Below are 24,017 nucleotides of genomic sequence, written 5' to 3'. Positions count from 1 at the left end.
TACTTACAAAGCCCCAGCGTGACCTAATACTGCCTGGCGTAGAATCTGCTCTTGTAGCAGGAGAGATCTCACATGAGCTCCTAGCTTCCAGGTAAAGGAAAGCGGGGTTAAGGCCGCCTCCAGGTACTCCTGAGGACCACTGACCGGGGCGTGCTCATTCTGCGAGGCGCCTGACGTGGGGCTGCAGCGCACACTGCCAGTCCTTCTCAGGACAGTGGGGTGCGGCTTATCCTAGACACGGGGCTGTTTGTGGTCTAGAAGCAGTGGGTCGAGCGTCCCCCACCTGCAACAACAAAGCGTCCTCTGGTGTACCACGTCAGGAGTGCCCGGGGGAGGAGACCTGGGGTGGCCCAGCTTCCCGCCTTTGTGGAGCTTAGAGGGCTTTAGAAATCCCTAATCCCAGGGCTACGTGCTCCCTGCCACAGCAGTGACGGCATCTCAGTTTTCCAGTCCAGGATCAAATTTGAGGAGTGCTACCCCGTGGGCTCCCTTTTCAACCAGTGTAGCTTAGGGCCCCGCTGCTCTGGGGTGGGTGTCAATGGCGGCTTCGACCCTGGTCTTAAACCACTGTGCTGTTTCCCGTGAACTAACTTTACATGAGTTTGTGCACGGATGACTGGCCCACTGATCGGTAAACCCTCGTGGGTTTTCAGGAGAAGAGTTTCTCCCTCAGCGGGGTGGCAGCAGCTGCCCTGTCTGGTCTGGTGCCCAAGGACCACCCCTCGCCCAGGTGGTGATTCGGCAGTGACACTGCTTTCAGAGCCTGCCCCAGGATGCGAGGCCCAGGATTTGTACTTGAATGTGGCCACAGGGAGAGCCTGGCTCCTTCACTTCTTGGCTAAAGGAAGACCACTGCCCTGGGTCTTCACACCACGTGAGCCAGTCTCATTGGTAAGGTAACTAACTCTAAGAGGCACTAGGATTTTTTTTTCCTTCCTTACGTGGTCTTTTGACTTGAAGCTTACTGAGCCTTTTGGCCACGGGACGAAGCAACTACTGTAGCCGTCGACTGGAAAAACACAAGTTAGAGATGGAAAAGTGTACCCCGCGTGGTGTGAACTAGCGTACAGGTTTTGGGCTGATGTGTCCCAGGGAAAGTCATGGTTCCACTTGCTCCTGTGAAAACAGGCGTGTACTCGCATTGGGCACACAGAGCCCAGGTCTTATGAAGTGCTTTCATTTTAAGCAAGTAGCAGGGTGAGAACGAGAAGGCCCTTCTGGAAGGGAGTCAATGCCCAGGTAGCTGCCGCTACAAGGCCTTATGCACTTGGGAGAAAGCCCGCTGCTCGGAAGAAGGGTGTCCTTTCTCTGCAGGTGCCCTGTGGAGGGGGACTTACCTTTCAAACGTGTATTCGCTTTCAGCCCTGAAGTAGTACACGTGGGACTTGAAATGCAGCTTGAACACGTAGTCCTTGTGGAGGTCTTCAGACTCCGAGGGAATGGTGAGCGAGTACCCAAGCAGAGGCAGGCTGGCGAGGGGGTGACTGTCCTGGAAGGGGGCACAGAAGGTGGGAGCAGTCACAGGTGTGGCACCTGCCCGCAGCAGCTGGTCTGGACTGAGGTCCAGGCCCGGATGCGTCGCGTCGGCCACCGGTGACATCACCCACGCCCCCCTCCCCTCATCCAACCAGCAGACGCGCAGCCCTTGGGCAAGTGGATAACGGCAGCCTTCGCTTAGAGCTGTGGGGTCTCTGCGGGCCGTGGCCTTGCCCAGCCTGCTGTGGGCCCCCCTCCGACACCTGGGTGGCTCAGGGGTCAAGCTGTTCATCCTTCCAGAGGAAAGCTGCCTGCTCTCCAAGGAGGGAGGGTCCTTCAGGCCCCTCCCCAGCCGCCCCCCTGGGCACATACCTGGTGCGACTTGTAGAAGAAGAGGCAGAAGTTGGTGAAGACTACCCACAGCTTCTGCCACCCGTTGCTGTTTTTGAATTTCCTCAGCAGGTTCCCAGACAGCTGATTCTACAAGACAAGTCAGCCTGTAAGGAGCCCGGTGGAAAGGCCAACTCAGTGTCACAGCCCGGTGGGGCCCGCCGGCAGGGCCGTGCTTCTGTGAGCAGGCTTCCTGGGGGTGACTTAAGAAAACGGCCTTTCGCTCTGGGAGGGGGACTGCGTGAGCCTGGGTTAATTTTCCTGTCACCTGGTATGGGCTGAAGTCTGTACCCCAAATGTATCTTGAAATCCTAACTCCGCCCCCCCCCCCCCCCCCGCATCGCAGAATGTGACCTTATTTGGAAATAGGGTCATCGGATGTAGAATTGCGGAGATCGTCCTGGAGTAGACGCCCGTATCCACTACGGCTGACAGACAGACACAGGGCAGCCCCTGTGACCACAGGCAGGCGCGAGTGATGGCGTCTACAAGCCCGAGAACACCAGGGCTGGCCAGCAACCCACAGCAGCCGGCAGAGAGGCCAGGCGGCCTCCTCCCGCACAGGTTTAGAGGGAGCGCGGCCCTCTTGCCACGTTGATTTCTGGACCTGTGACCTCCAGGCTGGTGAGACAGACCTGCCCAGCGGGTGGTGCTTGTTAGGGCATCCGTGGGAAAGGACCCATCACCCTCAACTCCAAGCCGGCAGGAGCCCCGCGCCAGCCAGCAGCTCCTGACTGCCACCTGGTGGCCCTGGCTGCAACGCTGGATTTCAGCGCGGAGCCTCCAGGCCCCACCCTGTGCTGGTGGGAACAGGCGTTCCGGGCGTCCTGGCTTAACTCCGGAGCTCCATGGTCTCCTGAGGCCCGCAGGAGCTGCCAGCACAGAGCATCACCGTGAAATCACAGGCAGCCAAGGGGGGCCGCCAAGATCAGAGCCTGTGCCTCCTTGCCTTCTCTCCAAAGCCCCTGGGTCACCTCTCAGAGGACCCTAAGAAGCCTCATCTGTGTCCCTGACAAGACAGCAGCTCATTGCCAGGAAGCCTTGACGAAGAGAGAAATGGATGGTGAATATAATCACTGCCACTACATCGTTCACTTCAAAGGGGTGAAACGGGCAAACGCACCACAATAAAGTATACATATACACACACCTGCGTCTACCTCATTCCATCTCTCTGGGGCTTTTCCAGTAACCTGTGTTTAATCCAAGTGACGTTCTTAAGTAAGGCGCCTGTGAGAAGAGTTTAAATGGCTCTGGCTGCGAGCCGCTTGCAGTCTGATGGGGGAGACGGCGTGTTAGGCTGAGAGAACACAGGAAGCAGAGCTGTCCCTGTGGCCATCACTCCTGGCTGCCACTTACCCACTGGCGAAAGGCACAAGAAAAGGCGAACTGTGGGTTCCAGCAGGTGATGGTGGCAACCAACCAGAGTGGGGATTTGATGCTTGTGCAATAGCACTATGATTACATACAAGTCTCACTCTGGAGGAAGGAGAGTAGCACATTTTCCTTTCCTTATTTTTATACTGAAATCAAATTCCTCCAGACAGAGCCCCCAAAAAACCTTTCTCTTAGATGCGTTTACCTTTGGAACGATAGCCAGTCCAACCCACAGTGTGGTTTACACACTTCACTATGAACCAGGTTCCAGGCCAGTGTTCTTCCCGAGGCAGGGTCATGAGAACACTCTTACCTTCTGCCAGCAGCCTTGAATCCTCCTGGAACATGCCAGGGTATTCGTTCTGAGCACGTCCCTCTAGCTTTGCCAGCTTAGCAGATGAGATGCTTCTTAGTCTCTGCTGGTCTCGCCTTGCTCCCCGTTGCCCCCGTGCCCTCCGAAGTTGCCAACCCCACCAAAACCCTCGCTCCCTTGGCTTCGCTCCCATATACACGTCAAGTCTCCTACTCAGGTCACGTGGCCCCTAAGCTGCTCTCAAGAGCCTGAGCCTTTTGTCTACGCAAATGACCTTCGGGTCTGTCTCCAACCCGGACCAGTCTGTGTGCTGCCTTCACGGGAGAGGTCGACATTCCCAATCTGGCACCGGCTGAGGCCCATTCCCTGCCTTTCCCAGACTGGAGGAAGGCCTCTTTGCTCCCAACTGCTCCATCCCTGTTGTGGATTGATTCGTGTCCCCCCCCCCCCACAGAAGATATTCATGCCCAAAGGCCCAGTACCTGTGAAGATGACTGTAATAGGGTCGTTGCAGATACAATCAAGATAAGGTCCTACTGGAGTACCGTGGGTCCTAACCCCAATGCCTGGTGTCCTCATAGGAAGAGGACTTTTTAACAGATACACAGGGAGACCACCCAAGTGAGACAGAGGCGGAGACTGGAGTGATGTGTCCACAAGCCAAGAGAACACCGAGGGTGGCTGGCAACCACCAGAAGCCAGGAGAGAGACCTGGACCAGGACCTCCAGAAGGAGCCGACCCCGCTGACACCTTGATCGTGGACTTACGGCCTCCAGCACTGTGAGAGGACACATTTCTGTTGTTAAGCGGCTTCAGATGTGTTGCGGCAGCCACAGGAAATGAGGGTCCCCACCCCTAGTCACGTTCCCCCCATCCCCCTGGTCCTCACCTGTGTGCAGACGGCTGAGTGACACCCTCCTCTCTCCCCAGCCCCCACCGCCTCCCAACTCCAGTCCTACAACACAACTTTGATGGTTTCACCTCTGAATCCTCTGCTGGCCCTATGGCCTATGCGAGGCTTCACACTGGCCGTCCTAGCGTCGGCACCCCGACGTCGACGGTGCCCCCAGGCTTTCTACGGAGGCCAGCTCAATTTCACGCTGCCCCCAAACATCCCCCTCACTCACTTCTACCTGCACGAGCCCAGAAGAGAGAATCTGGTGCTGGGGACGGTAAGGAAGCAGCACGTCAAGAAGGAAGGAGCCACTCCCTCGTCCCCCTTCCCCCAACTCCGGTCACCCAGGGGCATGTGGCACCCACAGGAGCCCACCACGGACACCAGACTGAAGCCAAGCGCCTTGGGGAAGGGGAATTGGGCAAGGAAGGGACATTTACAGAGTGACAGACGCGCCAGTTCCACGAGCATCCAAGCTGCCACCTTAAAACCACACTGGCTCGGGGCTCGCTCGCGTGGGCTACAACGTTCAGCAAACCTTTCCTCAAAGGGCCAAATACCATTTTAGGCTTTTTGGGCCAAGGGGCAGAATCAAAGACAGTTGCAGTAACCACTCAAAAACGGAAAACCCTGTTCTTCGCTGACGGGCTGTAACCAAGCAGGGGGCGGGCAGGGTTTGGTCTGAGGCTGCAGCGTGCTGACCACTTGGTGTGCTGACCACTCGGCTGACTGACAAACGCGCGTGTGCGCACACACAGCACCAGTGCAGGCTGTCACCCTGAAAAGCTGGGCTCGAGGAGCTGTGTCTGGGCCGCATTCTTGAATGGCCTGCCTGCCTCCAGGGTTAAGGAGGAAGGTTCATGCCTACCAAATTCCCACACCTCCACAGCCCTGACTACACATCGCAAAGGTGAGTATAAAGCGAAGCAAAGAGGACTTCTCCCGCACGGCCCCGCCCTTCCCCTGGCATCGCCTGGACAGAAGAGATGTCATCAGGTATTCTTTGCCTCCAGATGGCCACTGCCCCCTCCTTGCCGGAAAGATCCCTGTCCCCTGGAAGAAATCTCCGGTTGGCAAGCTTCGCCAACAGGTGCAGTGGAAATGTGATGGGAAGGATGAATACAGTGAGCCCCTCGGGAAGAGAAAGCCCCCTCCCCCGCCGTGGGGCAGATGCGGGAGACGGAAGGCCACGCACAGTTGGGGAGCTCCACGCGCTGGGACAGCCCCGAGGATGAGGATGTCTTGACGAGGAAGCATGGGTTTTAGAACATTAGCTGTAGCAGAGAAACTCGACAAACGCAGTTCCGTGGAACTGTGAAGGTCAGTTCCAGAAAACAATCTCAGAGAACCCCTATGGGCTACCCATCAAGAAATGTTCAGCTCATTTGAACCAACACACTGTTGGTTCCGAAAGCCAACGAACCGCTGTTCGTGGCTCACAATCTCCTAGGTGACATTTTCGGGCCAGGCACACTTAGGAATTCAGAATTTGTCAGATTTTAGAAAGATAATCCAGTGCCTGTCCTCTATGACACCCCAGGCAGTGGGGTCTGGGGTTGTAGCCCAGAATCAAACACAGCGACGCTGTAGTATAAAACAGGACGCGCTCGCAAAACCGATCAACAGCCTCCTGACCGGTCAGGTCAGCTTCTGCTGTCAGTGGGGTAGGAAGAGAACTTCACGGTTTTAGAGCTTTCTGGGCTTCGCATTTTCTGAAAGGTTAGGGATTATGGACCTGGACTGGAGGACGCTTAGGGAATGAGGTTTGGAGAGTTCTAGAAGGTTCACGGTCGCAATACGGGGAGAGCCCCCATCCCCAAAGCCAGATCTTCGGGACGCTCCGAGAGCCGGCTTCTTGCAGGTTCTTCCATGAAATACACCTACCTGCTGTGGCCCCGGTTGGCAGCAGCTTTCCAACCATACAGCCTCCCCGCACCCGATTCCGGGGGCTGCTCCAGGGCGCAGCAAGAACGGCGCCTGCGCGGCCCATCCGGACCTCTCGGCGCGGACACACGAATAAAGGCACGCACAGTCCCCGCCCTGTGGCTAACTCCGCGAGACGAGAGGACACGGTCCAGAAAACAAAAGGAAACCATCACTGCACAGGCAGCCTGGGAACGGACAGACGCCAAGGCCGGTGCACCTGCCGGCCCACAGAGCGCGCATGCTCAGAAGGCCGGTGCCCGTGGCCTGACCCCCCCGCCGCCTGCCCTACCTCCACGGCCACGCTGAAGTCCACCATGGAGACGCTGGTGTTGCGGTGCCAGCACACGTGCACCATGGTGTTGCCGCGGTGCGGGGCCTGGCGCTCCAACGAGGTGCGCGAGGCACTGAGGTCGTCCTCCGACTCCTGGTCGCCCGCTGCCTCCTCCGGGGACTCTGCGGGGGCAGCAAGAGGCGGCGCTTTCCTCTCTGCTCGCCAGGAGGGCCCCTGTCCCGCCCCCCGCCCAGGAGCCGAATGGGATGGGAAGGCTGGGGGTCCCGGGCACCCACCAAGCAGGAAGTCACACTGGCAGCGAGGGCTTGGCCAGGGGCGTCCCACCAGTCCCTCTGCCAGGGAGCCTCTAACAGTTTTCTCCCCGCCCCTCGCCCCCCAGAGGCTGACAAGCGGCAGTGCTGGCCCAGAAAAGATGCCATTTCTCCGTTCGCTCATTCTCTTTTAAGGGGTTTTGTTTGTTTTTTTTAACTTTTATAAAAAGTTCCTTGATTTTTAGCTTAAAACACAAACGTAGACTGTGGCTATGGGGCGCATTGGTAAGGCAATTTTCAGTGCAACGCTTACTGCTGTCAGGAGGGCTGCTGGCCAGGAACTCGGGGGCGGGGCCGCTGCTTTTCTCGGCCAAGTCAATGGCCATCTGTATGTCCTCCACCCACTTTTCCATCTCGGACCGAGAACTGGAGGAGGACAGATGGACGTCAGGTATTTCCAGGCCACGGTGGGGAGAAGGGGTACCGAGGTCAAAGGTCAGGCTTCCCGCGTTACCTGGCAGCCACGACGATGGACTGGCGCTGGCCCCGCAGGGTGAGGCAGTGGGGCACGCCCCACTCGTCCTCACTTTCCTCCATCTGTGGGGCGAGTGTTCGTAAGTTACCGCCGAGGAGGGGTTGGGATACTCAGTGCATTTTCAAACGTTCACCGAACTGACTATAGCTCGGCAGAACCAAGTCCAAAAAAGTCCCCATCGGGAGGGTGAAAGCAAGATCAAAATGCATTATATTTTTTTGTCAGAGCCATAAACCTCCCTCTACCCGCCCACCGAGGAGAGTGTGGGGATATGCCACACTGGCGCCCACTGGCGCCCTGTCTGCCTCTGTCCACCAAGGATCACAGAATATAGACACCCGTCCACCGGACATGTCGGGAGAAAGGCTGCTTCCTGGTCTTCACTCCACGTGGACGGTGAGGATGGGCTCTCAGGGCCCCGGGGCCAGGCACCGGGCAGTGAAAGGCAAGTTCACACCACGTAGGCACGGCAGCTTGCCTCTGCGCTTGATTCCGGAAGGAACATAGCCGTGCATCCCAGGTGCAGGACAGGGAGTGAGGTCCCGGGGCCCCTCTAGGGGAGCCCTAACAAGGCCCAGGTTTTTCACAGCGCCTGTGATGCTCTCACTTCCTTATCAAGCCCCTCCCCCTGTCACTGGCTCCTGCACCCCGCGGGCAGCCCAGAGGCAGAGGTCCCCATCCCGTGCCCACGGCGCATACTCACGGTCATGCCGTAGAGCGGGAGCTGCCCGTGAACTTTAAACTGATTCGAGGCCGTCAGCCCCCTGCTCGTGTAGAGCAAGACGTCGTTGAACTAGAAGAACAAGGACAAGCGCGGCTGAGACGAATGGGCTCCGTTTGAAACCAACAAGTACAGAAACTACGTTTTCAGAGTCCGACAGGACAATTCGTGGATCTCGACACCTCCAGTCTGAGCAGCTCTGGCTGCTCTTCCTGTCTCCCAGGTACCCCCTCTGGGGTGGCCGAGGCCCAGCGCCGTGACCCTTGCTGGTTCCAAGGGTTCACAAGTCACCGATCACCTTGAACGAACAGCTCTCACCACTTACCAGGAAGAACATGCGCTGCTGGAGCCCCTTCCCGGAGAGCTTGCTGAGGCTGCCCAGGCGGATGAATTCCTGCGGAGAAAACACACCCACGAGCTGGCTCGGAGCCTGCAAAGCCGCGTCAGCGCAGACTCAACGCGATGTGAGATGCTTCCGCCCATCGTGGTCCCTTTCACGCTAAAAACCGTACCCGTCAGAGCTCCTATTTACTGAACGCCGTGCTGTGCCGCCTCTAAGCTCCTCTCCTTCTGAGCAGCCTGCAAGGCAGGGGCTAGCTTTGGCTCCTCCACCAGAGAAGCAGCTGGCGGTCGGAGCTCCGCTGGCCCGTGCGGTGCCCTGGTTCACACCCGGACCTACAACTCTACACTGAACCCCCAGGCCCTCAGGGCTTCCGGCTGCGATCCATCAATACCATCTAGGTCCAGAACTTTCCACCACCCAAACCATTAAGCAGTCAGTCCCCACTTCTCACTCCCCGTTCCCGCCTCCCCAGCACCTGGCAACCACCAATCTGTTTTCTGTCTCCATGGATTTGTCTATTTCATATAAGTCCAACATGTAATATGTAGCTTTTTGTGTCTGGCCTATTTCACTTAGCACAATGTTTTCAAGGTTCGTCCATGCTGTGGCACGTGTCAGAAATTCGTTCATCTCTGGGGCTGAATATTCCACTGCATGGACGGGGCACACTTTGTTTACCCACTTAGGCTGTTGATGGGTATTTGAGTCGCTTCCCCTTCTGGCTACTCTGAACAGTGCTGCTGTGGACATGCATGTTCAAGTTTTTGTTTGAACACCTATTTTCAGTTCTTCTGGGTATAGAGCCAGGAGTGGAATTGCTGGGTCATGAGGAAATTCTATGGTTGACTTATTAAGGAACCGCCAAACCGTGTGTCCACAGAGCTGCTTTTAAAACACAGCTGCAAGTTCTTTGACATTCTTCCCACAGAGGCTGGTCTCTGTCCCCTTCCCTTAGATGTGGGTAGACTGGTGACCAATTTGACAAATAGAGTATGGAAGTGATGCTGTGTGACCTCTGAGACCGGGTCATAAAACTACACACAGCCTCTGCTCTGTCCCTGGGAACACTTGCTCTGGGAACCCTAAACTGCACATTAAGCAGTGAGACCACCCTGAACCCACGCTGGGGAGGCCCCTCGTGGGCTCTCGGGTGCACGGTCCCAGCTGAGCCCAGCCTCCGGCCGTCTGCCAAGTGTAAGCCTTGGCCCCTCCAGGTCAGCCCACCTGGGACCTCTGTCAATGCCCTAGAGAAAGAAGAATCACCTGGCTGAGTCCTGCCCCATTCCCAACTCACAAAACCGTGACATGTACTAAAAGGTTGTCTTCAGTCACTAAGTATTGGGGCTGTTTGTTACCTAGTTTTCCTGTGACCTCAGTAGCCAACGAGCCAAGAACAGGGACTCAACCAGTTCGTTTGCGTTCTATGGACTCAGCACAGCCTGACTCTTGCTTTGGTCCTTTATGAAATGTCAATCGAAGACAACATCTGCTGGTGATTTAACTGACATATTTTGGAGATCAACGAAGTGACACATAACAAATACTTGCTGGTCCATGGGATGGATGCTATCAGACAGCAACGGTACCGTATGAAGAAACGGTGTTTGGGGAATGCTCTCATCACTGAAGGGGATCAGAGAATAAGGAGTGGTGACCCTACTGTGCTGTCACTCCTGTTCCCGGCTCCCATATCTGATGTTGTTGTATGTGCGTTTTCTTAACGAATCTTAGGGATGTGGGAAGGGGAAGATGGAGCTTCTGCAGAAGGGCTAGGGACTCAGATCACCGTCTCAGGGCTGGAGATGGAAAATGCCTCTTGCCCAGAATTGTTTTTTAATTTTTAAAGAAAACCATGGAATAGGAGAAAAAGAAAAGGCTCCTAATATCCTTAAGCTCAAGCTGCTTCCTACTGGAATGAAATTCACTATATCCAGGCCTCTGAGTTTTATCCAAATGAACCTCCACTATCCTCCTGGAAGAACTCTCAGGCACAGAACTCTTAGGGGCAGAAAACACACCCTGGGGGCCTGGCTCAGGCCAGAGTGTGCTGGGGCCTTTTGCCTCCGGGGTGGGGGCGGGGGTTGCGGGGTGGGAATCCTGCCTTCCAGGACATGACCTCATCTCAGCCTGACCCTAGCGGGAGGGCAGCAGGATTATGCCCGAAAGCTGGATGAGGAATTAGACCGCAGGGAGCTGGAACATTAGCCGCTCACCTTTAAATCTCAATTTTTCAAATTCCACCAGTAGATAAATCTGTCAGAGCCTTCTTTCCACTCAACAGGTTATTCGATAATTTAAAATTTAAAAAAAAAACAAAACCAAACAAAAAACCAGGGTACTTCCCTGGTGGTCCAGTGGTTAACACTTTTCCTTCCAATGCAGGGGGTGTGGGTTCGATCCCTGGTCGGGGAGCTAAGATCCCCCATGCCTCATGGCCAAAAAACCCGAAAACATAAAACAGAAGTAATACTGTAACAAATTCAATAAAGACTTAAAAAGAAAGAGAATCAATTAGCCTCTGTGTGTGGAAGAGCCCATCTTAGAACTCGCCCCTCTGAGGCTCTTAGATCCCTCCTTCCCATGTCAGTCAGGGCTGACCTTGAAACAGTGAGTGGCCGAGAAGCAGGCAGATGAACATAAGAATATGCAGCTAAGGCGGGTCTGCAGTGTGGAACCAGCACCCCTCAGCGTCCTCAGTAATAAAGACCTTCTTTTATTTAGCACGTGGTGTGAGCCTGACATGTGCTGGGTGCTTATATTAGCTGCATGTGTGAGCCTGTAGATTCATCCCCAGTTTTCAGATAAGGAAACTGAGGAGCAAAATGAGTAAGGAACTTGCCCAGATCACCTGGTCAGTTGGTGGGTGAGAGCGCCCGTATCTGACGAAAAGCTTCTGGTGCCTTCTACAGTGCCGTGCTGGGTACTCAATGACATTATAATAAGCATAAACTTAGTCTCTTCAGGTAAGTGTAGGTGGGGGAAGAGGAAGATAATTCGTATTTATTGTGTTGGTTTTGCACAATCTCATTTGATCCGTATCACCTACGACGGAGAAGGTATGACCCCCGTGTTACAGAAGGGAAGGAACGTTCCAGTAAGTGAGCCATCCCAATTCTGGTGGAGCCAGAAATTGAACCCGGGCCACCTACTCCAATCCACTGCTCTTTTCATAGCACCGTGGAAACTATTCCTCAAAATGAGTTCCTTACAAATGCTCTGTTTGCTATGTAGCTTGATATGCTAAATATTTCATAACATCCAAAGTTAAGAGAAAATTACATTGATTCCACAAGGCTTTAAAGGCTTCTGCATGGATGGATAAACGTGATTGTTGTGTAGTCCCGGCAGAATTTTCTCACCAGCAGAGCTGAAGTAAATCCCAGCTTTAATTTCCACCCAGCATTTACCACAGAACTCTTCTGACAACATTTTATAACTGGTATCTGGTCAGCTTTGTAATTAGGATTCCCAACAGAAAGACCCAAATACCCAAAAGATGAGGGATGTTCCCTTTTCTTCTCTGAGTTACACAGATTTAAAGCTTCCAGGGAGGCTACCTGTCAGATAAAACTAGAAGCCCCTGACCCACGGGATACGTGTCTGCACATTAAGGCAGATCAAAGAGGCTAAAATTCCCTTCTGAACCTGGATGAGGTTCAAGATAGGGGACTAGTGGAAAAAATTCCCACAGAGAGATGTGGCGAGGCACAGCGACTACCTAGTATTAATTCCTGGTCAATGACTGCTTCCTAGGAAGAGAACTGGAAAAAGGCAGGCTACCCTGTATTTTTAAAATGCCCACTGGCGTGGAGACAGTGTGTTTGGACAGCGAGGCCCTATTTTATTGTGAATGACCTACATGTCATGCACATGGGCAAGTCAAGGTTAATAGCATAAGGGAACTTGCATCCCTCCCAGAATCATGTTCTGGCTAAAATGTTATTTTAATTCCAAATTCAAATTACATTATGCAAATTGCATCTTTTTTGGGGGGGGGGCCACAACACATGGCATGGGGGATCTCAGTTCCCCAACCAGGGATCGAACCTGTGCCCCCTGCAGTGAAAGCACAGCCTTAACCACTGGACCACCAGGGAAGTCCCTGTAAATTGCATCTTTACTTTTCTTACATGGGAATTTATTGCCTGCTTTCATGCACTAGCGTTTTCTCTGCTTTCTATCGCCATTTTACCCAATTCTTAAAAAATTTCTTTTTCTTTATTTTCCATTTTTATTTACCTAAATTTAAAAAAATAAAATGAGCAATCTCAAATCTGCTCAGAATATGGTGGGGGAAAAATGAACGGATCAACCAGTAAGGAGAGAAAGCAGCATATGAGGTGGAAGGATTGACTGATCTCCTTCTAACACAGAATTTTTGAATTGACACTGTAATGTTCAAGGCATTTTCCCAATTGTCCCCCAAGGGGGAAGGAAGCCACTTTAGAAGGAGGATATTTTAACTTGGGAGTGTCCATATTCAAAAGGTTCAAATGTAAGTCATTTAAATGTTGTCTTTCTGGCTTTACCTCCAAAGCATACGGAGAGCACAGCTGCTTACCCTTCCTGGAATCACAAGATTGTCAACGCCAATCAAATCTTTCTTGAGTTCATGCAGCTTCTGGAAATTCTCCATCTTGATCATCGTACCGTGAAGCTGGGCCACCATTTCCGTGATCTCTGCCAAAGCAGCTAAGGAAGGAAACGGACACAAAAGCTGCAGCATTCATGGCAGACGTGGGTCATTTTTCCCCCAATATCTTTAAGATCAGTTCTCCAGGGTAATATCCTCCTGTAGCTGAACTATAACGAAGCCATGCTTCTAGGGAAAACACTGCTAATTCTCAATAATAAAAATTGAGGGATTTACTTTGTGTATAGATTGGCTTTGCTTTAGTTTCCCCAAAGCCATCTTGAAAATATCAATGCCCCCTTCAAGCTTGGTGGTGTACAGCTGTCCTTCAGTTAGAACCACTTGTTGGCATAAAGGGGCAGCAGCAAGGGAATAAGAGTGCCTGGAATTCTGTCCCAGGGGCAGAGATTTCCCTCCCTTCCCTGTTACCGGGAAAGAACAGAGCAGAGAGAGCACAGAAAAGCCATAGAAAAATCTAGGGCAAAGGAGGGATCTTTCTGGCAAAGGGTCTAACTGGTAGTGCAACACTTTTGGGTAATGAACATTCCAACACACCCCGGTTCTTCCTTCTGCAGACATTTATAGTGTTTATAAAATGGTTGTAAAGAACAGCTGCAAACTAAATTTCCCAATGTGGGCACGTCTCCCCTATACCGACGGGCATCCAATATGGAAAAGGAGCTGGTGCCCTGTTAGCACGGGTTTGGGTGGCGGGCACATCCATGGTAGCTGAGCATTTTGGTCTGTTTGTCAAGGGAAAGCAAGAAACATTTGTCCACCGAACTTCGATCTTCAGGACAGTAAACACCGCCTCCCCCCCGCCCCCCCCAGCACCTCAACTGTGGCAGGAAGCATTCCTTGTTTTTGCCTGTCTCCCTGGGGATGCAAACGAAATGCTTCCTGGCTTCTTATCACAGAATGCTTCTTGTCTCAGCCATAGTGACAAACCCAGAGCTTGCTCTGTCTTTAGACATGACCAGCCGATTTAGTCCAACAAACAATTCCCGGGCACTGAATGTTTAGTGCGGTGGGCGCGCAGAAGCTCTAAGAGGAAAACGGATGGCAGCCTGGCCCCAGACGCATTCCAGAACAGCTCCTGGTTCTCTGCATCCCTCACGTTCAGGAAATCTACGTTCAGATATTCCTCGATTTGCCCAGTCTTTCTACAATGATGCCACCTTACGTTTTCAGCTAGGGAACAGACATTTTTGCCATTTAATTGTGAAGAACAGACTTTTCTCAATGGAGACTGTTTAGCCTAATAGTAAAACGCAAAACTAGGCAAGTTGGCCTGAGAACAGCACGTGCAAAACCAGAGACATCCCTCTCCCTCGCCCTCACGGGTAAGAGATCTACGCAGGTCTGAGTCCTGGGAGCTGGGAAGGGCCCTAGGTCATCTCACCCAGGCACAGCCAAGCGGGACTGCCAATACGGCAGGACAAGGCAGATGGGGGGTGGGGAGGGTCACCCAGCCTTGAGGGTGAGGCACAGATTAAGCCTTAAAAGAGGACTGTGCCAGGGAAAGGACCAGGAGGTGGTGGCAAGGAGTCCCAGCAGAAGGAACAGAATATACTAAGGCACAAGGCAGGGGGCAGCATGGTCTGTTTCAAAGACTGCTGCCAACTAAAGCAAGCCAAAACCGCGCCTTGAGCCATTTCTGTTGCCCTTCCGTGAGCTGCCAAGGTCTTAACTACTCTGACACATCTTTTCTTTGGCTGTCTTTCTAAAAACTAAGATTAAGTTTATAATACTTTAGGCAAGAGACACTGGTCTTGACATACTAACGGGTGTGCGAATTCATGTTATCTGTCAAGAGCCACCTGCGGAGGGTGCATTCTGTGCATGGACTGGCTGCAAAGTGCAGGGGACCCAGCAACAGGCCTCAGGGCCTGGCTCCCAAGGGGCTGCAGGTCCAAGCCAGGGAGCGTGGACAGTAACAGATCACATGCAACGCGAGGCAGAGGACACAGGCTCAGAAAGACGATGCGTGGCCCAGTGGGAAAAGCATGGTCTGGAATGCCAGCTCTGCTCTCTTGCCAGCTGAGTGACACTCACAAGTCCTTCACCCCCTCTGAGCCTCAGTATTCTTATCTATAAAATGGGATAACAACAGTTCTCTCATGGGGTTGTTAAAGGATTAAAGGTGTTAGCGTAAGAAAGATTCCTGGCAGAGTACCTGGCCCAGGTGCTGAGCGAGGAACAGTGAGTAATATCATCATGAGCCAGTAGGGAGGGTAGGATGGTCGAGAACATGGGTTCTGGGTTTAGGCTACATGTCCTTTACTTTCCAGCTGTGTGACTCTGGGAAGGTTCCTTAACTTCTCTGGTCTCAGTAGCCCCCATATGTAAAATGAGCTCACCACTGTCTCATAGGCTTCTCGTTAAGACTGAGAGTTAACACAGGTGAAATGCTTATTGGGGTGACCTTAAAAAGGCCCCACAGCAATGAGGAACAGTATTTATTACCAGCCGTTTTCTGTGGCCCATCCAAGGGGAGGTGATGAGTTTCCACCATGGAGGTAGAGGAAAGCTTCCCGTAAGGGGCTGACTCTTAAGTGGAGCTTCTCCAGGGTTCTGTGCACTAAACCAGGCAGGATGGAAGGAGAAAATGCATGCAAGAGGGGATGGAAAAGAGAAGCCATGGTGATCCCTACCGCCTTCTTTATGTGAAAGACCAAAAGGGGACAGAAAATATTTGACCAGGTCCTAAAAAGCGCGTCTGCCCCTCTTGAGACACAGCATCCCCGAGACACCCCGCCCCCCAAGCACTCACCTCGGCAGTCCCTGAAGTCGGTGTGGCTGGGCGGGTGGTGCTTGCACAGCCGCTCCAGGACCTGCTTGTAGTGCATAAGCCGGTGCAGCGGGCGCAGGAGGAAGGTGTTGAGCGACAGGTAGCACACCTTCTGCAGCTCGAAGTCTCGGCACAAGCTCTCCAGCCGCCGGGAGCCCCGGATGCCGGTCTCCAGCGCCTCCAGAGCCTCGCTGTGCTTCCACAGATGCGCCGCCAGTTGCTGGTGGGCGAGACACGGGAGCGGGTGGGGCAGGGAGCCGGGGAGACAAAAGGGGGGAGGGGGGAGGGGGAGGGGGAGGGGCGGAGTCCTGCTCAGCCACATGGTCCACCCATTTTAACACTCAAAAGAGATCACCTTCGCTTTCATTACTTCATTCCATTTACTTAATCTCATGTTTTTAATATTTCACTATTTAACTTCTCAGGATGGAATAAAACGCTCTATTAAAGCACTGCGCAGTTTAAAATACGCAGGGATTATAAAATATTTGAGATGTATATATAACGTTAGAGGTATACATGTCCTTTTAGAAGAAGACTGGCAAAACGGAGGGGAAATAGAACAATGGGAGCTCCTTCAGGGGGCTTGGGGTTTTCTCCTAAACATCAAAAAACGACAAATAGGCCACGGCCACTGAATAACGTCATATAGTTAAAACTACGTATTTCTGTTTAACTCCCCCCCCAATTTGCTCATGTAATAATTGAGCATATCCTGCTCTGCTGGATTCCGGGGAGCGGATAGGAATGAGACGCAGTCCTTCTCTACTGGGGTCTGACCAAGATCCTTTGCATGAGCAAACTTTTGTCCGCCTCCTGAAGCTTCTCCCAGGCCAGCCTGTGCCCTTCCTTGTACAATCCCGTTTCAGTGAGAACCTGGCTAAGTCAGTTCAACCAGGACCCTCCACCCTGGATACCTGGTCACCCTTGACATTGGGGTCTGCATCCCCCGCCGTCCCCAGGTGATGTCTGAGCACCCCACTTGTCTTCGGCAAAGAATCCTGTTAAGTCGGTCCAGCCAGAGTGCCCCCCTCACGACCGTGATGTTTCGTCACAGAAATTTCCCATCCTCTGAGCCCCGCCCTGCTCCTTGGCTGTAGATCCCCACTTGCCCCCGGTGCACTTGGAGCTGAGGCCAGTCCCTCTCTCCCACTGTAAAATCCCACTGCAGTGTCCCCATACCTACGGCAACGGCCCTGAATCAAGTCTGCTCTACCGTCGTTAACAAGTGCTGTTGAATATCGCTCTCCTTGAACAGGTGGTGGTGGAGACGGACGCGGGGCAAGAAGCTTGACAGAGCGTTCGGGGGAATTAACTCCCCACGCAGCTGTCGTCCTCACGTCTTACCCCATCAGTATTTCCCAGAGGTGGGCTCGCTACCCGTGTGCTGCTAACTCCCACATCTGGATTCCCCATCCCGGCACCTCCATTCCCACGCTCCGCAAAGAGCGGGAAACGCAGTGAGTCCAGACACCAACCCGATACCCCCTGCGGCAACTGAGGCTGCCCCGTGATCCTCTAACCCCAGGATGGGTGCCGTCACCAACCGCCTACTCAGGACAGAAAACCTGGAGAAGATTCCAGATCCCCTCATTTTCTGAAGCCTTCACCAAGTCCCGCCAACTCTACCTCCTAAAAACAGCAAGCCTGTTCCTGGCTTCACGCCATGGTCACTGCCCTTGTGTTGGCCACTGCAATGGTGTCTCCATCGGGGTCTCTGTCTCCACTCCTGACACCTGACTTTCGAGTGCCACCAAAAGGAACTTACACCAATGCAAATGGGCACATCGTCTCTTGCTTGGAATGCGACAAGAACGTCCACCCTCACAGGACAAACTCCAGAGTTGTCGTTAGGGCACACGGGGCCCTTAGCATGTAACCCCTTCTGCCTCTCCATCATGGCCTCTTGCTACTCGCTCTGGACACCCATTGAACAACCTGCCCTTGAATGTGCCGGGCCCTGGCACCCAGAACCTTGGCACAGGGCGCTCTGCTCCTGAGACGCGCCCCCCTCAGTCCCCCCCACCTCCGTCCTTCAGGGTCAGCTCTGGGGCCTTCCCTGCTCTCCCTTTCCTCCTGGGCCTACTGTCCATCTTAGCCTTTATCACGTGGTCTCCCTGCTGACTTTATTTTGTGACTTTAAAAAAACATATATAGATTCATAGGAAGTTGCAAAGACAAGTACGGGGGGCGGGGTCCTACGTACCCTTCAGCCGGCTTCCCCTAACGCTCACATCTTGCCTAACTACAGCACAATATCCCAACCAGGACGTTGACACTGGGACAAACCAGAGTTTATTTGAATTCTGCCAGTTATACCCGCCCTCACTTGTGTGTGTGCATGTGCACATGTAAGTATGTGGCATGGGTGTGCGTGCGTGTAGCTCTATGCAGTGTTTTCACACGTGCAGTCCCTTATTTGAGAGAGTGCGTCTGTCCTGTCACTACATCCTTGGGGCCTGATATACACCATAGGTGCTCCACAGATGTCTGCTGCCTGCATGCGTTAATGAGCAAACGAACCAATGCATGCACCCCGCTCAGAAAGGGGTCTTGCAAGGCCCCGAGTGCCTGGAGAGGTGGATTCAAGGTCATTGGAGCACAGAGTAGAATGTGAAGGACGGGAGGTGGAAGGTGAAAGATCATCTAGGGAAGGCTTACTCGGTCAGGTTTAGAGCTTGGACTGTATTCTCTAAACCACAGAGAGACCAGGCGGGTTTGAAGCCTAGTCGGTCTACGATATCAATGGTGGTTGGGGAGGACGGGTGGACGAGAGGCAGCTGGTGAGTCAGCTGGGAAGGAGAACTGAGAGGCGATGGGAGGGAGGCGGGAGGGTGAAGGAGGAGAGGGGGCAGGCGGTAGAAGCTCAGGAAGACAGGGCCCGGGAGGGAGGGTCACAGCCTGGCCGGCAGGGGAAGGGTCCAGGTAAAAGGCGAGGGCCTCCTTGGCCTGCGTGGACTGTGAAATGCCTTTGGGCATCTGGGCAGATGTTTCCAGTTGAAAGTTCACAGCCCGGGCTAGAGATCATCATCTGGATAGCCTCTGACTTTTAGGCAGGGATTGGAGCCCCTGGCCGGCTCCCTCGGTCCCGTGCAGAGGGTCTGGGGACAGCTGCAGGGTGATGTCAGCATCCCTGTTGAGCCCCTGAACACGTGCAGGTAAACGCACAGGTGGGGGGATGAGCGGGAAAGACACTGCAAGTTGGAGCTCACCCGAAGCATTTTGGACAAAAGTGCCAACCTGGGCTTCTACATGTCCAGAACCTTCTGCTGTTCCCCTCCACCCTTCATAAAAATTCTTTAAAACCGACAATAACAACCACAATAAAGAAACAACCCAATTTCTCCAAAAGGCTGCCAGCGGCTCTCCGAGCCTCTCCATCTATTTCTATTCTGCCTGCAGAGTTCATGCTATAAATGCTGGTGGCATCGGCACAATCATTAAAACGCTAGCACAGCCGAGGGTTAGCCGACTACGTGCAAAAATGCCAACTCATTAGACTGACGGGGAAAGAACTGCTCTGGGCGGAAATCAGGTCTATTTTTAGGAGGGCTTAGGTGCTAGGTGACCAGAGAGGAGGACGGATGTCTACCGTAGGGCACCCTTCCGCCAGAGGGACACGAGGGGAGGTGGCAAACAGGAGAACTCCGGGGCTGACCCAAGGGGGCGGGGACCGAGCTGGCAGGTGTCTGCCACTGCCCCGAGGTCCATGGAGGAGCCCAAGCCTCAGCTGAGAGCCCCCATCCCAGGCAGGCAGAAGGCAGCACCATGAGAAAAGGTAAAAACCAATCTGGGCCAAGAAAAAAAGTGCAGAACGTGGGGAGAGAGGCTTCCTATGAGGAGAGTCAGGAAGTACAACAGTAACGGAAACGTGTTATAGAAGAGAGAAAAAAGGCTATTTTTATCAAGTGAGAAAAGCCAGTCTGAAAAGGCTACCCTGGGTGAGTCCAACTATATAACATTCTGGAAAAGACTCTGGAGACGGTAAAAGATGAGTGGTCTGCGGGGCTGGGGGAGGGGAGGGATGACGGGTGGGGCACGGAGGGTTTTAGGGCAGTGACACTGTCCTGTGTGATGCTGTCACGGTGGGTCAGTGACGTTACGCCCTTAGCGAAACCCATGGAATGTAAGACACGAAGAGTGAACCCGAATGGAAACTATGGATTTAGTTAATAATAATATATCAATACTGGCTCATCGGTTGTAACAACTACCCCACACCAGGGCAAGATGTTAATACTAGGGGACGGAGACTGTGTGTGTGTGTGTGTGTGTGTGTGTGTGTGTGTGTGTGTCGAGAATATGGAACCTCCGTGTGAGTTTTCTGCTCAATTTTTCTGTAAACCTAAAATTGCTCTAAAAAATAATAAACACCATGGAAAGTGAAAAGATGTCTGTTACTGTTCCATCTGAGTTTTGTATATCCACCTTACTTAGGGCATTAAAAATACTAGTGTCATGGAACACCTCAGATGACTCTTCGCTTTTTTTCGTATAGCATTCTGCAGTCCTGCTGGCTTCCGTGGCCTCCCCCTGATACAGCCCAAAGCGGGGAGTGTTGCTTTTTGAACACCAGGAAAACGCGAGCAATAGGCTCCAGGTCTGTTAAATAATATCTTGAACTTGTTAAGAGCAAGAGGAAATCCCTCGAGTAGTTTCAGATCCTCTCTTTTCTGCATCCCCTTGCCCCGTTCCTCTGCCTCCACTGTCCTATCTCGGGAGACACGATTCTAAGAGGAACAAATCGAACACGAACAACTTAGATTCTTAGGAGTTAATTCAAACCTCAACAATAACTTTTATTCTGTGAGTGCCTTAGACGTTATAGGTGCTCAGCTAGTATGCATGGCCTGTGGGTGGACACACAGACGGATGGCTGGATGGGCTGCACGGTGGCAGTACAAGCAACCCGCCCTCTTTGGGGGGTTACAAGCTTGTTCTTAGTCATTAGTTAAGGTTATTAGGAAGGCTCTGTGGGTGGTTGAGATATAGAAAGATTGCTTTAAAATGCAAATATAGATGTATTTGTATTCAAAAGATAAATTATGTGAATTAAAACATTCCATATTAAAGGAATGATTCATGGATTAAAATGAAAAGGCAAAAATGAAAATTTCAGATGTAAGAGGTGGGGCAGATTTCAAACACGAGGCAGAATATTGGTTCACTGTGTACTGACTTCTCTGGGGAGACTTTCGCTCTTTTGGATCATTGTAGATACTGCTGGATGGTTAAAAATATATTCACCTTATAAACCAACTGAAAGCCACAGAACTGACTGGAATTCCGACACAGCTCCGAATCCAGTATCTTTGTCACACCGCAAGAAGTCAAAACAACTGACTAAAAGTGAAATGCTCAGTCAAACCAATGTTTGACAAGTTTCGAATGACTTAGTCACAGAAAATACCTGGTGTTTTGGTTACAACACAGAGCTCTGGAAGAGGAAAAGAACTGAAAGTGCTTCCCCCAAAGTGGCTGGATCTTTCTTTATGCTTCCAAATAAAACTATCTAGAGGAGACGGAAGAGTTTCCCCCGGGGCTGTGCTCCATGCAGACTCGAATCAGGCCACGTGCTCACGGGCCAGGATCACAAACAAGGCCTCTGGCAGCCTCAGCGTTACTCTCCCTGGGGAACTCTCTCTCCCAAATCCCCGAGCAGCTCACCTTCATGCCCTGAATGTTCTTCAGCAACACATCTCCAATTCTTTGGTAATCTCCTCTGATGTGAGCATTCGAGCGGCCTTCCCTGCGCGCAAAGCATTGGAAACCACAGTGTTAGCAGTGAAAACATGACCGGAAAGTGTGCCGGCCCCAGATGACAAAGTATCAACGTGTATGTCTTCCTTTCCAATCACCTATTTGTACCTCTCCCTTCTGTGTGTGTCACAGAACGTGAGTGCCAGAAGGAGACTCTGAAATTACCCCAGTCATTCTGCAGACGAAGAATTCCACCTGTGCTTTGAAAGAGATACGGAAGAGCCATTTTCTGTTCATTTTAATTTGGTCTCATTTTACATTCCTTTTCCCATCCCCACTTGGGTGATTTTCTCAGCATTAGAAGAGCGTGGAGATGACTTGCAGTAACAAGCTCATGAAACTGATTCTTCCTTACAGATTGTGACTAACAGACACTTGTAAGAAGCAAGACTTAGCCTCAACATCGAGGTTTCGGCTCTCAAGAGCCCTTAGTCTGATACAGACAAAGGGCTGTGTGAAAAGCCCTCGGGAAGAGAAAAACGTAATTGAGGAAGTGCAGGAGACCCATGCACGGGGGTAGGTATGGGGAGAATGACCCAGAAGAGGGCAAGATGGGAGTCCCAGGTTCAGAGGCAGGTCAGGGGTCCCCTAGATACCCTGGGTGGTGGATGACAAAGGTGTGGGCACTTTTTTTTTTTTTTTTTTTTTTTTACCTTTACTGGAGTATAATTGCTTTACAGTGGTGTGTTAGTTTCTATTTGTTACTGTACAACAAGGTGAATCAGCCATATGTATACATGTATCCCCATATCCCCTCCCTCCTGCATCTCCCTCCCACCCTCCCCATCCCACCCCTCTGGGTGGTCACAAAGCACCGAGCTGATCTCCCTGTGCTATGCGGCTGCTTCCCACTAGCTATCTATTTTACATTTGGTAGTGTGTATATGTCCGTGCCACTCTCTCACACTCATCCCAGCTTCCCCTTCACCCCCTTGTGTCCCCGAGTCCATTCTCTACGTCTGTGTCTTTATTCCTGCCACTAGGTTCATCAGTACCGTTTTTTTAGATTCCAAAAATGTGCGTTAGGATACGTTATTTTTCTCTTTCTGACTTACTTCACTCTGTATGACAGACTCTAGGTCCATCCCCCTCACTACAAGTAACTCAATTTCGTTCCTTTTTATGGCCGAGTAATATTCCATTGTATAGATGTGCCACATCTTTATCCATTCATCTGTTGATGGGCATTTAGGTTGCTTCCATGTCCTGGCTATTGTAAATAGTGCTGCAATGAACACTGTGGTACATGTATCGTTTTGAATTATGGTTTTCTCAGGGTATGTGGATAGCGGCACTTTTAACAGAGCATTTGGGCATATATTTGTATCTCTCTGGCTCCAGGCTGTATCTAATGTTGATAATCCAGGGGCTTGAACGGCAGTGAGAAAAAAAAAAAAAAAATAATGGTAGCTGGTGATTACTGAGTACTGGTTACAGTGCTGAGTGCATTACATCACTGAATCCTCGTGGCAGCACTGTGACCAGGTACCACCATCACCCCCATTAAACAGCTAAATACTGAGGCACAAAGAAAGGAAGCAACGTGTCTAACGTCAGTGGTCACGAGGCGGGAGCTTGTACCTGAGCCCAGGAGCCCAGTCTATACGACCTCTAACCGCAATACCCGTGCACATCTGCCAGTTTACCCGCTGAATTTCCCAGAGAAAATTAAAACATGATTTTCAGGCTTCCCTGGTGGCGCAGTGGTTGAGAGTCCGCCTGCCGATGCAGGGGACACGGGTTCGTGCCCCGGTCTGGGAGGATCCCACATGCCGTGGAGCGGCTGGGCCCGTGAGCCATGGCCGCTGAGCCTGCGCGTCCGGAGCCTGTGCTCCGCAACGGGAGAGGCCACAAGAGTGAGAGGCCCGCGTACCGCAAACAAACGAACAAACAAAAAAAACAACATGATTTTCAACGACAAACCTGGCTGATATCTTCAAACCAACTGTTCAGGAGAGCCAGAGCCAACTCAAAGGCAAAGGAAGAATCAGACTGAAAAAAGGTAAAAATCTGGGCACGGAAGTGAAAGGTACTCAGAGCGGAATAAAACACCTGCAGCCCGAGTGCGGACGGTGATGATTTACACCCAGAGACGCCACCGCCCTACGCCTCCAGCACCGGGAGCAGCGACCCCCTCTCGGCATCTGGAGCTTCCCGTAACTGCCAGCTCAACCTCTGATGCAGCAGGGCTCTCAGGATGGGGAGAGGAAGGCAGGGAGGAAGGCACTTAAAGCAGCAGCCCGGGGGTAGAATAGTCAGGGCCCATCGGAACAGGGGGGCTGGCTCCTCCCCCAGCTCCCAGCTCCACCCCCA

At 52.4% G+C, this 24,017-nt stretch overlaps 1 protein-coding gene across 5 annotated transcripts in view; it reads right to left on the bottom strand.

The window, feature by feature from the left end:
- FARP1 (FERM, ARH/RhoGEF and pleckstrin domain protein 1) overlaps positions 1-24,017 on the bottom strand; it is a 285,374-nt gene that overhangs the window by 1,683 nt on the left and 259,674 nt on the right. For all 5 annotated transcript variants that reach the window (XM_082859491.1, XM_082859494.1, XM_082859490.1 and 2 more), the window contains exons 17-26: positions 21,612-21,693; positions 15,927-16,164; positions 13,082-13,212; positions 8,503-8,571; positions 8,160-8,249; positions 7,436-7,518; positions 7,235-7,347; positions 6,668-6,831; positions 1,849-1,956; positions 1,338-1,489 (exon numbers count right to left, since the gene is read on the bottom strand). In XM_082859491.1, coding sequence (XP_082715617.1) covers positions 1,338-1,489; positions 1,849-1,956; positions 6,668-6,831; positions 7,235-7,347; positions 7,436-7,518; positions 8,160-8,249; positions 8,503-8,571; positions 13,082-13,212; positions 15,927-16,164; positions 21,612-21,693 — 1,230 coding nt within the window. The remainder of the gene's footprint in view (positions 1-1,337; positions 1,490-1,848; positions 1,957-6,667; positions 6,832-7,234; positions 7,348-7,435; positions 7,519-8,159; positions 8,250-8,502; positions 8,572-13,081; positions 13,213-15,926; positions 16,165-21,611; positions 21,694-24,017) is intronic.

Source organism: Leucopleurus acutus, assembly GCF_964270905.1.
Source record: "Leucopleurus acutus genome assembly, chromosome: 18".
NCBI lineage: Eukaryota > Metazoa > Chordata > Mammalia > Artiodactyla > Delphinidae > Leucopleurus > Leucopleurus acutus.
This window is presented reverse-complemented; position numbering and strand designations above follow the sequence as displayed.